We start from the raw sequence: 16043 nt of genomic DNA, 5'->3' as shown, positions 1-16043 counted from the left end.
TTCTGGCCCCTCCACTGGAGCCAGTACAGCCGCGGCCAGGCCCGGAGTTTCAAGGTTCCCCTGTCAGGGAAGCCCCACACCCATCTATGCCAGCATTGGGGTCTCAAAACCTTCATCCACTGCTTGATGTTAATCAGGGTGGTCAGGATTTGCCACGGCCAATGGCATTGGAGAGCCGACCGGTTCGGGCTAGGGCTCGTCCTGCATATCTGAAGGACTTTGTCACAGACTACCACGTATAGGTGTTTAGCCATTTTTCCTCAGCTATAGTTTAAGTTGAGACACAATTTTTGTAGTTCTTTATGGGGGGGGGGGTAATGTTGTATTCTTACTCGCGGTTTTCAAGGCAACCGAGGTTACGGGGTTCAGGGTGTGCGCATGCGTTGTGAGAATGTGTGGCATATGAAGTAAAGAGTTTATCGTTCTGAGCTCCGGTGTGGAATTGAACTTCTTTCTGAATAACTAAAAACTTCAACATAACACTTATGAAGCAAAAAAGTTGATTTGGTATTGCACCTGCCGCTCATTTTATACTCGTGCAACGGAGTGGCACCAGCAGATGCAAATACCTGCATGCCAAGTTCATTGGCATTTTAGAAGTTTCTTGAATTAAAGGATTTTGCATGACTCTTTAAGAAAAGCTAGGGGATGGGGACAGAGGGTTATCAAACTCCTAAACTGATAAAAACTGTTTTATACAATGCAAGTGGAAGGGGAACGGGGTTCATCAAACTCCTAAACTGATTAAAACAGCAAAATATTAAAGTATTTCACGTGACTCTTTCATAGAATGCAAGGGGATGGGAAACAGGAACTGAGTGGAGGCAGGGCATTTTTACACGTTATTTTAATAATTTTAAATAAATTATTTTCACTTTAAAATAAATGTATAAATAATAATTACATTTAATGTGTAATTTTGATGATCAAAGATTGGATAAAATAATCGACAACAGGGAAGCTTTTAGTTATCCTTTCCAGGGCAGCAAAGAAGTCAAATCAAATGAAAAGTAGCAACTCAAAAGCTTTCACATATGAAATCAAAACCTATTTTTCGAACCTTGTACTCCTCTATATTTTATTTAACAGCTTGCTGGCAGCATGAAAATGAACAGCTCGCTCTTGATAAGGGGTTGTAGAAAACACCTGTCGCTCTTCCTGGCAGGTGCAGTAAAAAAGTCAATGTATATCGCATATGACGTCAAAGCAGCCAATCACAATGTGTCTTAGCCCTAAATAAATCCCATTTACTGGCCTTTACTTCCAATGAGGACCCATCAGGCTTTTTTGCATTATGAACTGATTCTCATGTGTGCAACACCACAGGCCATTAGAGCATTATCATGTGGATCCAAAGTAATACAACATTGCTTATGCAAGTGGCAGTGACATAAGGCATTGCAACATTTTATTTATTTCTTCTACCGATTTGCATGGAGCTTGCCATGATGCATTAGGTGATTGCTTTCTCTATTACATTTACTTTTAAGAATTTGGCACTTTAATCCCAATTGACTTAGAGTGTATTCATAGTACTTAATCAATTTGTGTGTTCTCTGGAAATCGAACCCATCATATTTATTTGCTAAACAGTATAATGGCAGTATAACAATGCTACTGAACTTCACACACAAAAAAGGAGAGAAATGGAAAACAAGAGCACTGCTTTCAAATTTCCGTTTGCAGAAATGAATCAAAGGTGCACCAAAGACAGACACCTGAAATTTAACAGACGTGTTATTGTTCTTGAATGACATTAAAAGATTGAGAGTTTACAGCCTTGGCACTCTGAGATCCCGGACACCTGTTCAATTGTAAGATAATTCTCTTTGATTTTATGGAAGCGGTGCGTTAAAAGGGATGCCAAAATACATCTCGCGGATCCTCGTGCTCTCCCTCTCCCGTTCTAATTAAAGCTTCGGCTGTTGTTGCTCGGCGGCAGGAGGTTATTAATTCACAGGTGTCCGCGTCAACTGGGTTCCCATGGCAACCGTGAGGTATCCCATTAATCCCTTCGCATTTTATCGATGCTGATTAATCTCGACCACAAACAATGTTTGCACGCTCACCTCACCTATTTCTCACCGGAAAAACAGGAAAGAGCTGATTGCAATCTGACAGCATTGAAGTGGAAAGGTGAAGGGTCTGAGTATTATATTCTCCTGGTTTTTGACTCGCAATGTCTAATTCGAACGATTAGCAGCCTGTTTCTAAATGTGACGTGTTAGATTATCAGATTACCTGACTTGAAAATGTCTAATTTCAAGATACTTCATCTTAGTAAACTTTTAAATTCCACTCTAAAAAAGGAACAAATTAATTAGTTTAAGTTAACCATATTTATATTTGACCCAACAATGGGTTAAAATAACCCAGCATTTTTTTTTTAAGTGTAAATGTATGCATTTGGCTTTCATATTCAAAGTGACTTCATTCATTCAAGCTATGCATTTCTATCATGTGTGGTTTCTGGGATCGAACCCATGACCTTTGCGACGTTTGAGGGAATGCACCTGGTAACTTGTTAAACTTGAGGTTAAACTTGTTTTTCTCCTCCACCAAATGTCTAATTTGACTGTGCTGATTACATTACATTTGTGCATTTGGCAGTTGTTTATATATATTCTTTGTAAATCGATGCCCTGACCTTTGGGTTGTTAATGCAATGTTGTACTAGTTGAGATAAAGAAGGACTTTTACTTTAAATTAAAATGGCAACTCTTTTAAAATCTCTTTTAAAGGTCTCGTTCTTTCTGTGTTTTTGAAGCTTTGATTGTGTTTACAGTGCGCAATATAACATGTGTTCATGTTTCATGTGTAAAAAACTTGGTGCACAATTTACTTATCTCTATAGCGCTGTTTCCACTGTCCGTAAAACGGGCTGATGTCTTCCTTGTTCTATGAAGTCCCTCCATCGGAAATACGTAACGAGTTCTGATTGTATAGTTTGTTCAGTGCAGTGATGGACTCACTCTTCTTTGGACTCGAGTCCGACTCGAGAATCCATTCTCTGGACTTGTGACTCGACTTGGACTCGCGGATTGATGACTCATACTTGGACTCGGACTCGGGGATATATACAATCAGACTTGAGCATTCATCACTTTGTTTTTGACTAAATATGTTATATAAAATTAAGGTGTTACACTTTTCCTGTTTCGTGCCCAAAACCGGTCGCGATCTCCCTTCAAAGACACTGCTACCTCTCGCTCTTTTTGCTTGACAACACACTCACTGACGTCACTCACTTTTACGCTCGTGCAATGCATGATGCATGATTCGCGGGCTAAATGTTCACATTTGTTAAATGCAGAAAGACGTGCCACGCATCGTGAAGTTCGCCTATGCAAATTTTGCTTCTAATGCTGGAAAGAGCAGCGCTAAATGTTGTGTGTGTAATCGCACAATTGAGGAAAAGACTGGGACAACCTCAAACTTTAACAGACACCTGTCACGGATGCACCCAGAAAAGTAAGTAAAATGCTTTCCATTGCCGTACGTTAGCTTTTTTCAAAAAAATATTATTGACTAATGCATATATAACAAACAGAAGAAGCTAGGGTTAATGTATGTCTGGTTCAGATTACAGCATTTTTTTGTCCTCACCGTGCAAGACTGAGCAGTACCGTGCTTTCAAATCTGATGCTTTTAAAATGCAACATGAAAATGCATCATCATTAAACATGCAATTTGTAAATTTTCAACGCTAGTTCTCAATCACAAGTTCACAACAATGGAAGTAAACACATGCTTTGGATGGCGTCGTAAAGTTGCAAAGTGTGTTGCAAAGTGTATATGTCAAATCAGTAAATAAACTCCCTTTGCAATTGTGACAGTGGTGTCGTTTTTGTTTAATGTAGAATCTCTTTAATACATTTTATCAGTTTTTTGAAGGTCCCAGAGTGGAGACATGTAGGCACTCTCAGACTCGAATACCGGACTCGAGACTCGACTTGGACTTGAACACTGGGGACTTGAGACTCGACTCGGACTCGAACTCTGGTAATGGTGACTCGACTTGGACTCGACTCGGACTCGACTCGGACTCTTCTTTGGTGACTCAGACTTGGACTCGGACTCGAACACTGGGACTCGAGACTCGACTCGGACTTGACAGTTGGTGACTCAACTACAACACTGGTTCAGTGGGTTGTGATTGGACAGCAGCTTAGCTTAGCAGTGCTGTTTGAGCCAAAGCTGGTGACTGACTTATTCATGTGGGCGGAGTTTAGTCAAAAACTGTTTTATTGACATCATTCAATCAGGAAGTAGAGGGCTGTAGTCCAAACCGGCCGTTCACTGTAGGCTTTGAAAGTGGACTTCTGTTAAAGAAAATATATTGCCTGGCAGTGAATTTTGAGCTTTATCGTTTTGCAGGTATTATTTATGCTATAACAGCAACATTACACCAACTAAAGTTTAAAAAATGGGATCAGGAAGAACGTGACATTTAATTATTTTAATGATTACTTCTAAACAATCAGATTTGTCGTGTGTGTGACATCACTATTGGTTTTGTAAAACCCTTTAAGTCACAATGAAATTGAAATTCACTTGGATATACGTCACCACAAGGGAAAATAAGACAATTGCTACTTCCGTTTCATGGCAACTTTAAGCCTAAAGTAAGCATGAAAGATTTCTAACTCATTACTTAAAGGCTGTTTGTCATGATAAAAAGGCTCACTCCTCTTTCTGACGCACAACATTTCTGGTTGGCAATTCCTAGAAATGGTATGACTACGAAAAACCCATTTGACCCATATTTACAAGACCACAAGATCAAACCTGACTTGCCTGATTAAGGATTTTTGTTCACTTTTGCGTAAAACTTAAACTTGTAAAAGAAAATACAATTCATTTTACATTTCTACATGTGTGAGTAGCATTACCATGTGTAAATTCCATAGCTTGCCAGGGCCTTGCTATTTGGTTGTTAAGGGGTTCTGAGCCGTTTTAAGCCATCTGTAGATCGAATACAATCGTGCAACAATTTGTAACAGTATTTTATGAAGTGGCTAATTTTTATGAATTCGTACAACCTCATTTGTAGGTTTTAGTAGGGTCTGCTTTCACCTCAGTGAGCTTGAGTTTCGGGGGCAGTGAGCTTTTAAGTTTATTAATGCTTAATCAAATAATCATATGTTTTTGTACGAATTCATATAATTTAGCCACTTTGTAAAATACAAATTCCCAAGAGATCAGGTTGGAAAGATCTTATGCAGTTTTTTGAATCTTCTAAGTGGCTGTTTGCTGGCCCATAAGATCCAAAGCAATCGTTAGTAATTATAATAAAATGCTCATTGGAGTTCAGCTATGTGTGCGTACTTTTTTATTTTTAATAAGATTTGCATGAAGTAAATTGTGCACAGCTTTGCTACATGAGAAAACACATACACTTAGAGCTCAGCAGCATTCAAATGCCAAGTTTTCTCAAATCAGTGCTCTTCTGAGCAGTGGATTATTCCTCTCCAAAAAAAATTCAGTTTGCTAAAGATTTTCTAGTCTTCCTGTAGCTCAATTGGTCATAGCTTACCCTAACTCCAGGGAATACACATACTAATAAAATGTAGTATAAGTCACTTTGGATAAAAGTATCTGCGAAATGCATAAATGTAATAGGTGTTGTTAGCTTTAAGCTTTAAGAAATCACAAATTTGATATTTAAGCATCGAACGTGGCACCATATGTTTTTCTCCATTATCATTGGGGCAGATGTTCCTGGGGTTACCATGGGAACACGCGTCACTCTGATTTAGATTGGCCGGATGTTGCCTCTAGGTGCAATAAACCTGAACTGAGTGAACTGTGATCACTGGAGTGAGCTTCATTGCTCAGGTTGGAGAGCGGAACAAGAGAAGGGTGTCCAAGACTGTATACAGATGGTCTTAAAGGTCACAGACAGATAAAGTGTAAATATCGCAAGCAACCATTTGTATAAGTGTTCATAAAACTGTTAAAACAACATTAGGCCAAAGTAAAAAAAATATTGCTTCTATTATAATTCATAAAGTTATCTAGACTGATTAAAAGAATGGGTTTTTTTGTGTGTGAGCAAAAAACACATTTGTTTTATTAGTGAGATTTTAAATGGATGTATACATTATTTTCAAAGTTCATTGTGTTTTCCAACACATATATGTGACCCTGTCAATGAAATCCTAAATCTAATTTTGAGATTGGGAGCATCAATGTTGGATTTCAATCATTTATATGATCTTACTCGGTTGATTTTAAAGATATAGAAATAATTAAATATGGCATCAGCATTTATTTGTCAAAGCGTGTTGGATGGTCCCTCTTTCATTCCAGCACATGAAACAGACAGGCATCGTGCCCTCCACTTGCTCCCCATCTCTGTGGTTGCCATAGCAATCCCCCAACCAATTATAGCCCTTACCTTTTGCTCCCTGATACCAAAGGAAAGCCCATGAATATGTTGTCTTACTGATGGGCTGTCTTATACAAGCAAAGATTATGTCAGGTATCTCTTTCCAAAGCGACCATCCAGATCTGAGTGTATTACAAATCATTGTACTTGAAACATAAACTTGTGATGACAATGAACTTCAATATATGTTGGGTTCCTCGAAAGCTATTACATTGATAGTGTAACTGGAGCAGTCATAGAGGATCTTGCTGAACTAACTTCTTAAAGGTGCCGTAGAATGTAAAACTGTATTTATGTATAGATGAATAATAAGAGTTCTGAATAGTGAAAAAAACATGTTTACATTTTTTACAGAATTGCGAGGCAGCTGCTTGGGTGACTCAGATTTCTTAGAAAAGTAAGAGTACATTATTCAGTCATCATTCGTGTGTAACGAACCAATCATGTGTGACCAGCTACACACCAAAGCTTATTATTTCAAAGGTATAAAGGGGACATATCATGAAAATCAGACATGTTTAATTGCTATAATTGAGTCCCCAGTTCTTCTTTCAACCTAGAAAATGTTAAAAAAGAACGAACCAGTAACTTAATTTCGGTAAATCATTCTCTGCAAGCATGTAAAAATAGGTCATTAAAATATGGCTCCCATTGTGATGTCAAAAGTGGCTCTTATTATAATAATACTGCCCCCTAATCTGCACTATCCAACCATGGCACTGCTATTTAGTGTAGAAAGAGAGAAAATAATTTATAGCACATTTGAGTTTCAATTTCAACAAACCACCATCATCGTGATCAGTGTTTGCACTTCATCAACTCCTTTGCATTTAAGAGGACACACCCAAAAACGACACATATTTGCTCATACCTACAAAGTGGCAATTTTAACATGCTATAAAACTTCATATATGTACTCAGGGGACACCAAAGATTTGTACAGATTTATAAATATTCATTTAAAAAATTTTTTGTGAATGTCCCCTTTAATACCCCATTTTAGCTGATATTCCTTTGGATATTCCATATTCCTATGGATAACAAAATGCAATAAATTAAGTCATAAGGAAATTGCCTACTTCTCTGTAGAAATACATCATGCCTGAACAAATGACAATGTTTATAAGGACTAATAGGCTTTAAATCACAACAGATCTTTAGGAAGCTGGTGTTGTCAGTCCATGATGAATGCGGCATGACAAATTAAACTGTTTCTTTTGAGAAATTTTATTTAACAGCCTTGACACTGGGCAAGAAATACATTTGCATACCAATTAAACTTGCAAATTAAACTGAGATGGCTCAAGAGAAATGTGAAGTTACATTAATATTTTTAGTGACGCTTGCTCGTATTAAATTTAAGCTGGTATTATCTAGTGGAGGAAAAAGGGGGATACTATCATATTTAGGGACCTAAATATAAGGGACCTATCACATGATATCATATCAACATATTTTTATGTTACTTTAACTTAAGAAATTAAGTGAAATAATGTTAAATAAAGTTATGTAAGCGTATCACTAGTCAAAACTTTGAAAAGTAGATTGAATTGAGTTGCATAGTTAAAGGACATGTTCGGTATTTTACACTTAAAGCCCTGTTTTCAGATTGTTTATGGTGAAATAGAATGGTTTTGACTGAACTTTCGACATATGCGGCTGCCCTGAGAATTTTCGGATGTTTGTGTTTCACCTCACACCTCTACAATGGGTTTAATGGTGCACTGGAACAATCCTTTCTAAAATGCATTAAACTTTCGTTTACAAAGACGTGAAACTCACCGAGTGGTCAGGGGTGTTCCCTGATATGCTCACACAAAAATCGCTCCAAAAGACGCTTTCCAACAGCTGTTTTAGCATTCGTTGTTAACTTGTGGACCTATTTGTCCAAACGCCTCACACCTGTTCTTCCGCTTAGAGCTTGAATAATAGACACTCCAGCCCAGGTGGTGGCGCTAATCCGCCATTGCCAATTGCAAGAATAGAAACAACGTTCCCGGCGCGGAGTAATATCGTACCTCATAGCACATCTAATACAAGTCAATGGAGTTGGCAAAAACTACGATAAAACCTGTTGGAATGCGTCTTTTACAGCGAATTTCGTGTGAGCGTACCAGTGAACACCCCTGACCACTCGGTGAGTTTCATGTCTTTGTAAACGAAAGTTTAATGCATTTTAGGAAGGATTGTTCCAGTGCACCATTAAACCCATTGTAAAGGTGGGAGGTGAAACACAAACCCCCCAACATTCTCGGGGCAGTCAAAATTTCAGTCAAAACCGTTCTATTTCATTATAAACAATCTGAAAACAGGGCTTTAAGTGTAAAATACCGAACTTGTCCTTTAAACATTTTTTTTTACAGTAGTTCACAAAGACTTGACAAATTGAGAAATAATTCAATGTTATTTGAAAAACATTTAATAGTTGTGACATTTTATTACATTTTCACACTGACCTCTCACCAAGTGTTGTTCAACCCCGAAACGATTTGAATGTAACAGGGTGGAAAACTTTGTAGTTTGAAAGAGAAATTGTTTTTTGTTAAAGTTGTTTTGGATCAGGAATAGATCAAAAAGCCAGTAGAGATGGGATGAATTGGGGTGGGGGGTGACAGATGTGCAGCTCAGCTATTCTGTCTTTCCTTCATCCTCTCCCTGTTCTTTGTTCTGCTCTCTCATTCTCTTTTATTTCTCTCTCTTAATGAGGTGGTGCCCTGGCAGCAGTGACAGATGACCCGCTGATGTTTTCTGTTTACCAGAAAGAGATGCCTGATATTTTCAACCCTTTTAGAACATTTCTGTTCACAGATCTTCTGGAAAGGTCTGCTATGGTGACAGTAGATGTGTACAGCAGCAAACCTTGACCTCTCATTCTTAAAAGGGCCACCATCCATTTAAAGGACAGATTAAATTTTAGATAGAAAATCACAAGTTTGACTTTTTTAATGAAGAAGTTTATAACAGTTATAACTACACTGTAAAAATGCAGCATGAAGTTTAAACAACAAGTCCATACAACTTACTTTTTCAAGTTTTGACTTGAAATTTAATTAACTCAAGTTGAAACTGTTTAACTTAATTTGTTAACACATAAATATATTTTTTTACAGTGTATTTGTAAGTTTTAATACAAAATGTACCACTGGAGACCAGGTGGAGTTGAACTGCATGACCCAACAGTATTAAACACAACAGCAAAATTGCCACAAACTGATTTTTATTTTTCCCCAATTTCCAAACTCAACTCATACCCCAACTCAAACCCATGACCTCCCCAATTGTCCATCTGAAATACAAATATACCAGTTAAACAATCCATTGAATAACCGTGCAGGAAAAACGAAAGCACATCTCCATCAAACAGATCACTTACAAAATACCAGAGATTGAAAACCACAGTGAAAATATAATCCATGCACACAAGTTACAAACACCAAAGTTAACAGGATCCAGCATGAGCAAATCACACGACGATTCACTTCTACATCAAGTATACACAGGATTGGCACTTTCTTCATTTTGCAAAATACACCTGCGAAAAACAGGAAGACTCCAGCATTCGAGTGGTTTTGGATATTAAATACTTAATGAAACACTTGAAATTAATGAAAAGCTTTATATGCTTTCGGCAGTCGATAATTTACATCACAATCCACATTTCATTCATACAGAAATGCTTTTGGTTAATCTCTGGTTGGTTTATCGGATGTGTGACTTAAAAGTTATTAATTATCAATGAGGAAATATTTGATGTTTTCCTAATCATTTTAATGAGCTCTAGCAAACTGATCACCTTAAAGAAGAACAGTTTTTTAAATTTGTATAAATTTTAATATAAATCTGCAAAGGAATACATGCAGAATATTGCTTAATACAGGTTCATTGCTGTTTTGTGTTATTGTGGGGAAATAAAATCTAGAAATGTTGCTTCTATCCATTCTCACACTGTAAAAAGTAAAAAGTTGGATCAACTAAAAAAATTACTTTAATTTGTAACACTTAAAAATACTTTTTTCAACTTAATGTTTAAAAAACAATTTTTTTTATCTTTTTTTAAGTTAATCTAACATTTTCACAGTATTCAGATTATAATTCAACCATTTTCTGTTCTACAACTAGAATGGGGACAGGATTTGCATTATAATCACAAGATTGTGTTTCTATCTCTGGATAAGTAGTGTGCATGGAGAGACTTTTTCAAAATAAAGTTTTTCATACCCATCCCTCTTCATAAAATGCCCTTTACCAGGGTCCATGCCGGTACATTCATTTAAAACATCCAACAAAAATATACAGTTTACCAACAAAAATTATTTCTACAGTTGCAAAAATCGGGAGGTGTTGTAACTTTCCATGGAAATAAGGTGGGTATGCTGTACAGTATATGGGAATCGTGGCACACTAATGAAGATGAATCAGATGTCGAGGAAGCTAATGTTTGCATGTGATACAGTTACAGTAGTATAAATTACCCAAAATGTACAAATAATTCCTGTAACTTTCCAACTTCCAAAATTCCAGAGCTTTCCAATCCTGTTTCCAACAATAATGCTCAGTCAAACAAAGATCATGAGCATGGGAAATCCTTCATCTGGTTAGTAAGGCTTCTGGGTTTCACCAAATGACATTCTGAACATCATCGCAAGAATACATCATCGCATTTACAAGTTTACGCCAAGAGATGCATGTGACAACAGTTTGTTCTGGTTGTTTATCCTCCAAATGAAATAAGCCGCCAGATGTATCCAAGATCAAAGCTAACATTAGCACGGAGGGCCATTGTGTATCTTCAAAGGTCTGCGGCATTGTGAAAAGTCTTTACAATCAAAACGATAAACGCTGCGTCTTAATTAGACTAAACGCATAAATAACAAAAACACGGAAGATAACAAACAAAAGGAGTTTTCGTTGTACGCTTTTCTATTTTTACTGACAAGTTCAGAGCTATGTAAATATCTTGATTCTGTGCAGGTGGTGATGGTTGTTTTGAATTTGTGAATACCAAATCACTTACTGCATCAGGCTACATGAAAGACAAGAAAGCAAATATCGCATTCACAAGATGTTACTTCCACTTTTCAGAGTGACTTGTTGTAGGCTAGGCTTCACTAAAGGCCTAAGACCTTGCACAAAGGAACTTCCCGTTCCCCTAACAGCATGTCTCTTTTCAAGCTAGTGCCTTTATTCACCACCTTGATCTTCAAGGCTAGGTTTTTTACCTGTGCCGAAGTCACAGAATCAAAAAAGAAGTCCTCGTTGAAGACGGGATTGCGACTGTTCTTTATAATCGTGCTCCTCTGTTTCTGCAACTTGCCTGGATTGAGGTAGAGCGATACACAGCAGTTGATGCTTTTAATATCAAACATGGGATCGTACAAGTCCTCAGCCGCCATGATACGGATACGCAATCGTGCTGTGCCTGCATCATAGTCGGCACAAAGTCGGACGGTGCCTCCTTTGTGCATGTTAATGGTATGTTCCTTGTATTGACGGTCCCCACCGTGAAGATGCTCCGAAGCTCCGCCGGCATGTAAAGAGGAACAGTGGCTACGTCGAGGAACATTAGGACTGGGCTCTGCAGAACTGCACTCATCTGTGGACAAGGAACTGTGTCTGGCGAATGTCCGTTTCCCTTTTGCAACCTTAGCTTGCGTCTCGTGGGTAAAGATCTTTAGCAGTGATGCGGATCGGGAGAGCAGTGGGGAACTGAATGGGGAGGACTCTGCGGAGGAGCAGGTGTCGCTTTCTCCGCCACTGAAGTATCGGTATGGGTTAATGTGAGATGTGCCAAAGTCTGGAGGGTTGAGATGGTTCCCTTCATTGCTGCTCTTGCTTTGGGACTTGCGTTGAGTGTTGGGAGAAGTTACCGGGCTGGTGTGGTCACAGTGAAACAGGGACTCTTTACGCCTAGTATGCGGACTCTCCATCAGCGTGGCGAAGCCATATGAAGTCTGCGTCTTTGGGATGTAAGGAAGCGACATGGCATTCTGAGATTGAGGGTCAGCGTTGGTGTCGCCTGCTACCACATCGTCAGCGCTCTCGATCTGAATGATGTGGCGGTTAGCTGCCCTAAGAAGTTTCTTGGTGTCTCCAGCCAACTTGCTGACCAATCGAGGGCTACGAGGGCTGCTGATCTTGTTGTTGGTGATGGTTTGCTCAGATGTGGAGGGTCGTAAACTATCTTTGGACTTGACGTCGGAGGCCTCTGGCTCTGGTGGACAGCTTACAAGCTTCGGGGGGATAAAAAAATCTGGAATCTTGTCGGGTGTGAGGACGTTGCTATAGGCAGGTGCTTTGCCTTGTTTGTCGCCTGCCTCTCCTTGCCGGAGCACATTTGTTTCGACTGAGTCCCGGATCTTTTCCAGAACCCACATGATCCCACTGGGCTTAACCCACTGGGTGATGATGCGCTGTCGTCTGTAACCATAAGCAACAATGAGCCTTAGCGCACACACACAATACAATACAAGACTTTGGAAAATAATGCATCTTTATATAATGAACAATTTACTAAATATGTAAAACCATGTGGGGAATAAGAAACTATTTATTGTGATTGACACATTTGAACAAATGTAAACTTTATTAAACAAGTTAGCAATATGCACGCTTGCGATGGAACAAGAAAAAATCACATTAAAGCATTAGACTCACATTTTTACCCTACACATACAAGGTGAACAGTAAAACGGTGCAGTTCTTATTTAAGGAGCAATTCTGGTCGGATCTGTGCAATTTACTTTTATTGGTATAAACCAATTTTGTAAGGTTCATTAAATATTTGGACTTGAATTAAACCCATTAAATGGTCATATTACCATATGAAGCACAATTACAGTGTATAAGTTATGCAATGTGAGATATCACAAATATATGTATGACATAAATTATATCTGCAATACATTTACATAATTAAACATTACACTAAAATGCCTTTGTAATGCATCACAGCAAATAATGTGACATTACAAATAGGAAGTATGCAGCCTTCAGTTCAATATTGAAGTGATATTTTCTTATACAGAAATACAGAAAAAGTGACTATATCCTGTTTATATCCAAACGGTGTCTGGCATCAGAAACGTGCAACAGGTTTCCCAAAGACAGTGCATCTTATTCAAAGCTTAACTTCGGCATTCAGGAGATATACTCACTATAATATCATAACCTAGATTTTCGAGAGAAAATTAAGATTTAATGATCCTCCCATAAGGAAGATTATAGCGATTAATGATCTTAATGCACTTTCAAAAACAAAAAGAATGCTACAAAAGCTGTCATCACTGAGACAGTATCCTTTAAAAAGGTCCTAATATGTACCATTTAGGTAGAGATAGATGCTGTATAAGTAGGCTATCTATAACTAAATCACTAAAACTTCCATAAAAAAAGATAAAGGAAGGTTGCTTTTAAACTTGTTAAACTATGTACAGTTCTACTGCTTATTTAAATGTGTTAGACATGACGTAATTTATATCTATCATAGAAAATATAGAAATAAAAAATATATGTTTCAGTTGTAGCCTATAAATAAAGTGAAAATTATCCATTATTCAATTTGAAACGTGAAATATTTATTTAGAGTCTACATTCAACAAGAAATTGAAGTGGAAGAAAAGTCAACTTTAAAACCTGTTGCATGCCTACTCACCGGCTTTGTAAATGGTTATGCTCCTGGCAAATCCTCACAGATGTTCCTCTTTACAGACACATCAATGTTCATTAGACCGCGCGTCTCTCCCTCTCCCTCAGGGCGCGCGAGAGCTTCACATCCACAGCTCGCGCCTGTTGCGCTTATATTCTCCAGCAGCACACGCGCACGCCTGAACCAACCAATCAGAGAATTCGATGATCATGACTTAATGACAGGGTTTAAAACAACGCAGTACCCACATAAAATACTGTAGTAGGCTATACTTTACTTCTGTGAACTAGTAAAATTTTTACCATGAATACCAAAAACGTAAATACTTACCATAGTAAATATTGATGTAGGGTAATAATTCTTAAATTACATACACGATGATTTTTTTAAAAGTTTATTATAGCCTAATAAACACTAAGGTAGCCTATACTGTACTTAAACTACAGTTTATCAAACCACCATAGTTAATACTACAGAATACTTTAGTATACATTAACAAAGTGTAGTAATTATATGAAATCAGGATTAGTTTAATATCAGCATACTACAATACTATGACTAAAGTATACTACAGTAGACTGTTTATTACAGTTTATTATTAAATCATACTACTGTACATTAACAGTTTTTAGTTCTTTTTCTGATATGTTACTAGGGTATAAAGAAGTATAATGCACAAGTGCCAAAGGCTTTTAAAGACAATTAGGTTTATGCAAAGAATCAATATTTACAAAAACACCATCCCAAACTTCCCCCAAAAACAGTTTGGTGATGAAGAAAAGTTACAGCATGATGAAGTATGCCTTCCCATGGCAAAAGTGGAAAAACATATCGAAATTTTTCATCCATGGCTAGGAAACACGACAGACCTTAATCCTGTAGTCAATCCTCAAGAGGCAGGTGGAAAAAACTAAAACCCACAAATTCAGACAAATTCAGGCATTTATTATGCAAGAATGAGCTGCCATTAGTCAGAATGTCAATCATCAAGTTGATTGACAGCATGCCTCTCAGCATTGCAGAGGTCTTGAAAAAGAAGGGTTAACTCAAATATTGACACTTTGCTTAAACTTAATGCAGTTATCAATAAAAGCCTTTAACATTTTACTTCAGTATACTATAGTAACATCTGACTAAAAGGTTTATAAACACTGAAGCAGCAGACTTGCAGAATAAACATTATTATTTGTGTTATTCTCAAAACTTTAGGCCACAGATCTACAATTTACTGCAGTAAAAAATAAAGTATCCTACATTATTTAAGTTTTGCAATACGCTACATTTAAAACTATACATCACTATATTATAATATAGTAATTATACTAAAATAACTATTACAGTTTACTATATAGTAATACTAAATTGTACTACAGTATTTTTTCACATGGGAAGCACTTTGAGCACCCTTTGAGGAAACTAAAATTAACCATAATTTTATTTAATTACAATTCGCATTACATAGTTAACTACAAATATCATTGTTAAACTATAATTACTATAGTGAGGCAATGGTAAACTTCTGGTTACTGTGTTTTCACTACAATTACCATAGTAAAACTATTGTTACTATAGATAATTTTCCTGAGGTGATTAAAATTGTACTAACAGAAAAGAATCACCGTGCTTATTGGTTTGTGCTCAGTCGTTTCTGAAATTGACTGTTCTTATAAAAAGTCAGTGGAGTGCAAAAGCACTTGACTTAATTTAATTGAAATCGCTTGCCTATCTTCTACCACGATCTGGCTATTGGTCTCCCTGGAGACCTCGCCATATCTATGGCAACAAATAGATTTTTACAGCAGCAGAAATAGATCAGGATCCAAATAGTGACCTGGGAGGAAAGAAACCAAGAGGTGATGCTGGTGCACCAGAAATAGAAAAACATATTTGTGGACTACTTTAAGAAAGATTTAGGCTAATTGAAGAAAACAGTTCACCCAAAGAAAATTGCGTCATTATTTCCATCCTGCTGTTCCAAACTTCTTTGTATTGCAATTCAAAAATAAA

The 16043-nt window shown here is 37.4% G+C and overlaps 1 protein-coding gene across 1 annotated transcript; it reads right to left on the bottom strand.

Annotated features, from left to right (window-relative positions):
- Nucleotides 1-8904: 8904 nt before the first annotated feature.
- On the bottom strand, nucleotides 8905-14150 carry LOC135729359 (C2 calcium-dependent domain-containing protein 4C). Its single transcript, XM_065246965.1, has 2 exons — nucleotides 14043-14150; nucleotides 8905-12808 (listed from the first exon to the last, which is right to left on the bottom strand). The coding sequence occupies exon 2, from the start codon at nucleotides 12763-12765 to the stop codon at nucleotides 11500-11502; it is 1266 nt and encodes a 421-aa protein (XP_065103037.1). The 5' UTR covers nucleotides 12766-12808; nucleotides 14043-14150; the 3' UTR covers nucleotides 8905-11499.
- Nucleotides 14151-16043: the final 1893 nt, after the last annotated feature.

This window comes from Paramisgurnus dabryanus, chromosome 24 (assembly GCF_030506205.2).
Source record: "Paramisgurnus dabryanus chromosome 24, PD_genome_1.1, whole genome shotgun sequence".
Classification (NCBI taxonomy): Eukaryota; Metazoa; Chordata; class Actinopteri; order Cypriniformes; family Cobitidae; genus Paramisgurnus; species Paramisgurnus dabryanus.
This window is presented reverse-complemented; position numbering and strand designations above follow the sequence as displayed.